We start from the raw sequence: 9,478 nt of genomic DNA on the forward strand, positions 1-9,478 counted from the left end.
AAAACCTCTCTTCTCCCAAATCATTTTCACAGAGCTGCTGGCTGGAAGCAGACTGTTGGAAAGCCTTAATCCATTCCTCTTAAATAACTGCTGCAACAAAGAAAGTCTAATGTATTCAAGATTAGACATGTGTAGAGACTTCCCTAAACAATACTTTCAGCATTCATCCCATCAGCTCTGTAGCACTTTTTAAGGTATAATTTGCATAAAAAATAAAAAATATATATATTATAGTTGTATCCCCTTTTCACTTGTCCAGGCAGCCACCACAGATTCCCATCACCACCAGCGCCAGTATGGTCTATCCTGGAGCCATAACTATGGCGACCACCACACCCTCACCTCAGATGACTTCAGAGTGCTCAAGTGCCTCAGCGAGCCCTGAGCCATCCATTCCCGTCATTCAGAGCACCTACAACATGAAGCTAGAGCCCAATACCCTGGCAAACAACAGCGCGCAGGTGAACGGCGAGGATGAGATGGACATGTACGAAGATTTTGAGGATGAGCCCAAATCAGACTATAGCAGTGAAAATGACACACAAGAGACAGTCAGCGCCAACTGAAACCTCTTTCACCCAAGAGATACAACACTCATACAGGACACCCGGAGGGCTGGTCTGATCTGAGAGAGGGCAAAAGAAAACAAAAACTGTACCGCAAAGGTTTGATAATGTTTTGAGAAAAAAAAAGAAGAAAAAAACCAACATAATAACGTATTATGTCGAAGTCAGCATGCTGCTGTGGCTTCATCAGATTCAAAAGCTATTTGGTCTTAAGTGTTTCTTCAAGTGTGTGACACAGTTTGCTTGTGATAATTTATACATGTTTTTTTTTGTTGTTGTTTTTTTGTTGTTTTTTTTTAATCATTGTTTATTTTTTCATTGATATCATGAACATATTATACACAATTAGTTCATTTCCTAAAACAAAAGACAGAACTTGAAACTAAATATTTGATATGAACTTATAATTGTTACAGTCACTTACCTTATTTTCCTCCTCAATTTGATGATTTTGCTACATTATCTAACTGCTCAAGATGAGAAGAATATTCTCACTCAGGTATAGTGTGCCAGCCAACAGCTTGTGAATGTTTTCAATCAAGAGAAAAAATATTACCATTACAAAATATCTAAAAATGAACATGGAGTAATTCCAATTTAGTACAGATGGTACTCAAATTAGTACTATTATTATTACTATTACAATTATTATTATTATTAATATTATTATGTTTCTTTCATTGATTGTTTTTTTTTTTTTTTTTTTTTACAAAACTGCATATTTCAGTGTGGAAGTGCCAAACATTTCAAGTTGTCTCTAAAACCTGTAAAGTCCTTTGGGAGAGGCTTTGTAAGTCTTAGACAATCTCTTCATCTCTTAATGCAGCTTCATTATCCAGTCTTTCTTTAATTTAGCCGAATAGAATAAACTAATGAAACTCAGGAACACAGAGGCAGCAAACTCTGCAGGAGGTTACAATATGTTACATCTGGGGATGGAAGGTTGTGATGGTAGCTGTATTCCACGGAGGCCAATGCAGTGATCTTCAATGACACAGGCCAGCCTTTTCATTTCCTGATCCCCATCCAAACAGAACACTGCAGCATCCCTCACTTATTTCCAACCCTGCAACCCAGCCTGATTCACCAAGATCTTAATCAGTGTGATTGTAATCAGGCCAGCATGCTAAAAGGCCAAAGGCCTCCAATCTGTGGGATTTGAACAGCAGCGAAAGTCAGCTTTGGTGGCATTACAATCTTAAATTGATCTTGTACAATGTGTAGTTGTAAAGCCACAGTACATTCTGTTAAACACTTTAGCCCCATTTGGATGACATGTTTAAAGTCTTAGGTCTTAAAATGTAATTTTTCTTAGACATTGTAAATCTTAAACTAACACTAAGAAGTCTTAAAGTGCAGCACAGTCATCGGGTTGATGCAATGATTACCGAAGTCCTCTTGAAAGGAGTGACAGTTTGCTGGGACATCCCCTTACAAAGAGAAGAGGCTGAAGTCGTGTCTGTTTACCTCATTATGTACATATGACAAAGGTGTCTTAAAACACCAATATTTCCATTAGTGCACACATAAATTCTCTGTCACCTTTTGAACTTATTTTGCTATTTCTAATTCTTTAATCAGCTTTTGGATTACTCTTATCTCTAACATAAAAAAAACAACAAAATACAGTGATTCAAGAGCAGGGCACACAAATTCTCTATCCTAATTGTGGTGACCTTCTGGAGACTGCAGCTAGATAGAATAACTTTGGCGGTCAGGGCCTTGATGTTGAGATTCAGATCCTCTATGGGGTAGAAGGTCTAAGTGGCTCTCCTCCCTGCCATGCCCTGCTCTGACCCCAGTCTGTGGCAACCTCAGCACCCAGGGGGCGCCATCTGGCTCAGAGAAGGAGAAAGCAGTGGGGAAGGGTGGAAAACAATAAAAATGGGGTGTGTGTCCCTCATTGTGCTCTTCATCAAAGTGCTGGAAGCAAGGCTTCAACAGGGCTCCCACCCTGGCCCAATCACCAGGCACTGGCGAGCAGATGGAACAAGTACATCAAGCTGTGGGGGATTATTAAAATGACTGACGACTGGGTATCATCTGAAATACAACATTATTAATGCATGAGTCCAGCTATTCCCCTCCCTTGCCCTTGAACCTGTGCAGAGTGCAGAGTGCAGAGCTTTTTGAAGGATCTGAATGGCTGGTCACTGGCTTTAACTGGTCAAGATCCCCACTGCTGGTCACTGCATTTTTCTCCTGGCTCTTATTCGTACAGATGGCTCTTTCTAGCTCTGTAGCACTCTTATCTTCTGTATTCTTAATGTCAGTACCCATACAGTGCTGATCTGCATCATTTCAACTTTTGGAAACATTCATACATAATTCATGTATGTTTTTTTTTGTTTTTTTAAATCACCTCATTGATAATTCCTTTTCTATTCTTTTTAATTGCATCATTTCTACATTGTTCTCATTTTGAGGTACAAAACAATTTAAGGATACTTTTGATGAACAAACCTATGTGGATTTCCCTCCAAGTCAACCTGTTTGGTATTTTTAAACTCTTTGCTCCTGTTTGCTGGTGATTAGATTGCTTTGTATGTGATTGTAAATAGTTTCCTGACCATGCCACACTGCTTTAGTGGGCTGGTAGTTAAAAAGGACTCTTCGTGAAACTGAAACTTGACCGTGCTTATAGAGCAGAAAAAAAAAAGAAAAGGAAAAAGAAAAAGAAAAAAAATATGACAACATAAACTCACAAAGAGACAATGTTTCAAAAGTGTTATAAGCACTGGATATAAATTGTATTTTTATCGATTCTGATTAATGTGAAGCTGTTTGAGGAAAAACACCATGAATGAACAAAATTCCCCCGGCTGGACTCAAATGGGTTTGCTGTCGCAGTTACCAGATTTGAGTCTTTGTTTTTTGTTTGTTTGTCTACTTATTTTGTGTATTTATGCAAAGACACGTGTGATGAATGAACACTTTGTTTAAGCTTCAGGGCTGCCTTGGGGAGAGACTCAGCACAAGAAAGTGAGCAGAAATTTCAACAGCAGGCTCAGAGAGCCATTAAACACCAGACTTCAGTGCATTGTATATTGTATTTCAAACTGTAGAGTATCAGCGTATTGTATTTATTATCAGCCACTGCTGGCTCTAAAATTGTCAGTAAAACAACAACGTGGACAATCAGAGAAATTAAAAAAAAAAAAAAAAAAGTGACAAATTGGAGCTAAAAAATTGTTTTCAGTGAACTTACCATCTCATTTGAATTTTATTGTAAATATAACATAGTAAATATATTTTTGTTCATAGGGTAAGTTATGCACTTGCCTGTTCTATTATTTTCTCTTATTTTGGTATGTTTTAACAACTGACAAGTCACTGTACCTCATGTAGATGCTGAATTTTTCTGCTTATTGGAAAAGAACAGTTTTAGTCCCGAGACAGAAAGAAACACCTCACTTGCTGAAGTAAAATATTCAACACACCAACAGAAAAAAAATCCTCGTCAGACTCATAAACAAGTAAGGTACTAATTCAACCAATAAGCACTTAATGGAAAACATTAATTCAACTATTTGTTTCCAATCATAACACAATCTAAGCAGTATGCTGTGTATCCACACTTGTGTTTTGTGTTTAGTAGACTGCTGTATGTGGCAAATTGCCCATAAGCAGATTATATCTGAAAATATCTGCATGCATACAGCTTGAATTGACATAATTAAACTAAACAAAGATGTTTTTATTTTTATTCTGTCCTTTTTTTTCTTTTTTTTTGTTACAAATGACTGTTTCAAACACAAGTGATGTTACTTTTATTAATGTGGGAGTGTGCAACTATTTATTTTTCTTTTGATGTGGCAAACTGCACAGACATTGTGCATTCTCTTAGTTCACTCTCACTTGGCCATCTTTTTACATGCTGCCAATGTTTAATGAACAAGTCAACGACTGTCCTGCCATCTGCAAATGTAGCCCTCACAATTTGCTCTTGTTTTTTCCACTTGTAAGATGTGCAGATGGTTTGAATGAGCTGAGGACAAAAGCTTCTATGCTGTTTCAACATTACTGTAATTTGATTTTTTTTTTTTTTTTCTGTCTGAACTTTGTGATGTATATGGTGGGAATGTTCTCTGTGTTAATTTAATCAGCACAATTCACTGACATGCTGGACTGACATGCTAGCTGCTGTTCAGAAGTGTAAAATTTGCTGTTCAGGGCAACATTTTTAGTTGCCTTTGGTACTCTGCTTTTTAGAGTTGTCTTTTCAAGCAACACTGTGTGGGGCTCTTCTATCACTGGAGCCATTGTTTTGAATTTGCTGGCAGGCTGAAGCTATTTTCTGCATAGAAATCCCCCCCCCCCCCCCCCCCCCCCCCCTCTCCCCTCCTTCACCCGTCCAGGCAGGTACGTAGGTAAAGTTTTGGTTGTTAATAGAGAAAATGAAATACATAGTGTCTGTTGCTGCTTTTAAAAAAAGGTTTATGTCTGAATATGTAAATAGTTTATCATAATATCTTGTACAGTCCAATGTAAAGTTTTTAATTCAAGTTAAAAAATTGTTGCCATCACATTTGTGTTCACATTCTTCTTTATACAGAACAAAGGTCAATTATTTGCTAGCGGGTATTACTGCTTAAAAAGTTTTAAAAGGAAAAAAAAAAGAAATTGTTAATTGATTTTTTTTGTTTTTGTTTGTTTTGTTTTGCTTGGCTTAAAAGTGTATACCAGCAAGTCTTTGGTTTCCATGTGCAGTATTGACGTGAGGTAAACTTAAGGTGAACAATTTTACATTGGTGTGTGCGGAGAGCCCTCTCCACACCTTTGGTAGTATTAATACACTATATCAAGTAAAAACAAACCAATGATTGACACATGTGGGTGTAACCTGGCACCAAAGCAATGTGTATACTGTAAATTATTAAATTATCCCCACAGGATCACTTGAGACATCTTATGACTGCGTTTTCTGTGTCTCGCCCACTGTATAAATGCAGTAGGCTGAATAACTGCCTGTTTTAGCTCATTTACCTCAAGAATCTCCTTCTTTTCTGTAAAAGAGACAAAAATTGTGTTGCAGAAAGCTTCTCACATCACTCCATCTTTTGTACTGCTGTTGACACTTACAATTAAAGAGACATTTTGTTTTAAGTTTGGAGTAATTATTTACATTGCGGAGGAAGTATTTTTTCTGTAGTCTGCAGAGTAAGAAAACAGAGGGTGAAGTATTAAGAGATTTTAGCCAACAACAGACATCAGACTGCACAATAAAAACAAAATGAAAAAATCTGCAAGTTAATACACCTCACAGGGTTCTTGTCTTTCATCATTTTCTTGAATACAAAATGGTCCTTAGTTTCAGCATCAAACTTGATTTCACAAGGTGATAAATTACTCTTGATGCCTTTTATTCTTAAATATCATTTTCGTTCTTAAACATGTAACTTTACATTGAACCCACCTAAAATTGTTTAGCCTATTGATACATGTGATTACTGTTTCTTTGCTTCTCAAATAGTCTAAATAAAAATGTATCAAAATATGTGTATTTATACATATATATTTATCACTGCATCAGCCAGGGTTACTTGATACTTTTAGTAAACTTTATGGTGATATCACTGTACTCTGTCAAAAGAACAAGGTGCTGCCTTCAGATTTTACCCATTTCAGCAGTGAAAAACATTCTACACAAATGCTTTTTCGGGCGTATGCCAAAAGATGGTGTGATCCAGGAAAGCCAGTTTCAGTGGTAGTCCCATGAGTTTGAAAGCTTATCAGAAAACAAAGCACTCCACAGTGGTTTATATTACTATAGCCGTTTATATAATGTGTCAAGGCAAAAACAGCTGTAAGGTAAATGGTACACTTATCCAATGTACATTAACTTATCTGTAATATCCATCTACATGGTAAGGAATGTAAATTAGCACAACAGTACTGTACTTAAGTAGAATTCTAAGTTAAGTTGTACTTTTCAGTACTTTAACTCAATGCTAGTTTCTTCCTTAACTCTTCTGTATTTCAGAGAAAAATACTGTAACTACATATGTCTATAAATCATAAAAAATCAAAATAACTTAAATGAGCAGTCTGTATACTGTCACAAGCATGTAAAACGACTCTAAATCAGCTTAACATAATTTCCCTATGGCATAGATAGAATTTTTTTTTTTTAATTTAATTTAATCTCAAGACACACATTTAAATGTTGACAGCATGTTCATTCATGATGACTCAATTTAACACAGAACATAAAGTATAGAACATGACAGAACCCATTTGTGTGTGTAATGAATCCTTTTTTACTTTTGCTGTTAATCCTAAAATGCTTTTGCTTAAGTTTAGGTTTCGAAAGTGAGGCTTTAATTTGTAATCAAACATTTTAAACTACAGTATTACCACTTCTAACAGAGAAAAAAATCTGAGCAGTTCTTTCGCCAGTGCCTTTACATACGTTCAGCTGTGGTCAAACAGACATAAACCAGTGGGTTACTTTTTCATTGCAGTGCTAATACGTCTCTGAACACACCCTCAGTCTGATTCTCGAGGCTAACCTTGTTAGCTAGTGGCCTGCCCACCAATTAGCAGCTTGCCTTACTGACTTGCAGTGGCTACACCGCTAACCTGAACAAAGCAAACAAGTAAATCTAGCAGATTTGCCATGAGCGGCAGAATGTGAGAGGACTTCTAACTTCCCTAACAGATGAACAGTAAAAAAAAAGATAAAAACTCACATTCGTGCCTATACCACAATTAGTCAGTCAGGTCTTGTCCTATTATTTTTAATTATTTCATATTAATTGCTTTGAGATTTTGTTGTTTATTGTACGTGTTTATTGTATGTGTATTGTACATGGGTAAGGTCTAATTCCTGGAATTGAAGATGAAGTTATTTATTTTCAAATGTTTGCTTAAAAGCACCAGGCAAAGGGACTGCCAATGAGTTTGAGTGTAACTTGGGTATACTGTTGCTTTTCAAATAAATTCTAATACAGTTCAACCACTGGTATCATAAAATTCAATAACTTTAGTAATTCTATTTTACCAAAGTGGTATACAGTAGATTATGTGTGGCTGCCAAGTTAGTAGTAACACGACAATGTGCAGCAGATATGTAAGACGCACATGCATAGAAAAATGAAATAAAAAACAAAACAAAACTGTGGCACAGCAGAAACAGTTTCTGGTCACTTTCAAATCTAACTTTAAGGTCACCTTGATTCTTCCATCTGCATGCAACAGACAACATTCACTCACTCAATTACTGTGCTTTGGTTTTAAGAACAACCTGCAAATCCACACGTTCTGAGGCTTCTCGACCTCGTCAAAGCAGGCATTCAGAGAGCTCAGTGTGTGAGTATCTGTGCTTATTGAGACAGATGTGTGTGCCAGAGCCAGAGGTCATCTTGAGAGTTGTAAACCCAGACTATGCCCATCATTCTTCTCTGGATCTCTGCCATCTAATGCTCATTATCATTGTGATAATCATCAGAGTTTTACATTCTGCTTCCCTCAAAACATTTCAAATAACTTTTAAACCAATGAACCATATCAATACATGTATATTTTGCTAGCTCTCTGTTAGCTTATTCGTCTACAGTACAGAAAAAACAATTAAATAAACAAAAAATGCTTTCTGTAATGTTGTTTTTTTCAAAAATCTGGAGGAATTGTTTAAATGCCTTTCCCCACTGTGCTGCTCTCTCCCTTCCAGAAAGCACAGGGGGGATATAGTTTAACGGCAGTGTCTGTAATAGATGCCTGTGTTAGCGTGCTCCAGCAGTAGATGGAAAACTAGACATATACCTTTGCACAATAAATCTTATAGTAATTTTCCAAGCCTGCATGACAACTAATGGTATGGAGAAAAACTCTGTGCTGTGGTATATGTCTTTGCATTATGGTACAAGACAGTGTGCAACATTCTAAACTCTACTGAATCTGTAATGTCTCATTTTCTTTTTGGAGTCTTCTTTTAACTGTTTCTGCTTTGCGTTGTGTATTTAAAACAAAACAAAAAAAACTGTTTCAGGAATAATCATGCGTCTGGTGAGCCATGGTTTGTAATACCGCTGTTTGTAAGTGGCCTCTCCAGATGAACTGTCACTGTTGTACAAAGATGCGTATGTGTGAACAGCACAAAATAATTAATACTGCAATGCTGTCGTGTAGCGGCAGGGCTGCTATTTCACAACTCTGATGACTAAACACCGGAGGGAAGGGAAGCAGTGAGGAGCACTTGGAACAATATTTTACTCATTTGGATCCTCTCAATGCTACAGTCATTGCACCCAGTGAATCCGTCAGACAGCACCATTTCCCCAAGAACAGCTGCTATTTATCTGATTTTCTCATTAGAGTTGACTCATGGCTTCATTGTGCAGAGGTACTGCATGGCTAGGTATGTCTCTTTAACAGCTGAGACTTGGTCACCCTCATGTTACTAGATGTACAAACATGTAACACCTATGTTCCATTTTTCTGATGTTTAGATTTAACTTAAAATTGAAATGAATAAAATATTTAGTCAATACCTGTCCCTGTGATCCCAGCTGATCTAGATATAATATTTCATCCCACCTCATATGTATTTCAAGCACAGGTGGAAAGAAACATGTTAGAATTGATCTCAAGAGTCATCAAACATGTATACAAGAACAGTATGTAAGAACACCCCACACCCTTAGCTATGTTTTAATCCTTAGAGGTGAAGGACTTAGGAAATCTTGCTAATTTCACAGATGGTTTAAAATAGATTAGTGTGGAGTAGCAGCTCGCAGAGAAGGGCTGACCCACCAGGCTCCCTGTGCAGCTGCCAAAAGCCTGCGCCTGATGCTCAGAAGTGCCTTCCAAAAGTCCAGCAAGGTTAAACTCAAACTTAAGTATCTTGAAATGCCATCCTTGTTGTTTGCTTGACTGAATCTTCAATTAACTTTTCAATGAAACTGCCCTTT

General features: G+C 37.0%; 1 protein-coding gene across 6 annotated transcripts in view; it reads left to right on the top strand.

Annotated features, from left to right (window-relative positions):
• sox6 (SRY-box transcription factor 6) overlaps positions 1-4,895 on the top strand; it is a 130,587-nt gene extending 125,692 nt beyond the window's left edge. For all 6 annotated transcript variants that reach the window (XM_075459976.1, XM_075460010.1, XM_075459990.1 and 3 more), the window contains one exon: positions 260-4,895. In XM_075459976.1, coding sequence (XP_075316091.1) covers positions 260-566 — 307 coding nt within the window. In that variant the 3' untranslated portion in view covers positions 567-4,895. The remainder of the gene's footprint in view (positions 1-259) is intronic.
• Positions 4,896-9,478: the final 4,583 nt, after the last annotated feature.

The sequence above is a fragment of the Odontesthes bonariensis genome, chromosome 1, assembly GCF_027942865.1.
Source record: "Odontesthes bonariensis isolate fOdoBon6 chromosome 1, fOdoBon6.hap1, whole genome shotgun sequence".
Classification (NCBI taxonomy): Eukaryota; Metazoa; Chordata; class Actinopteri; order Atheriniformes; family Atherinopsidae; genus Odontesthes; species Odontesthes bonariensis.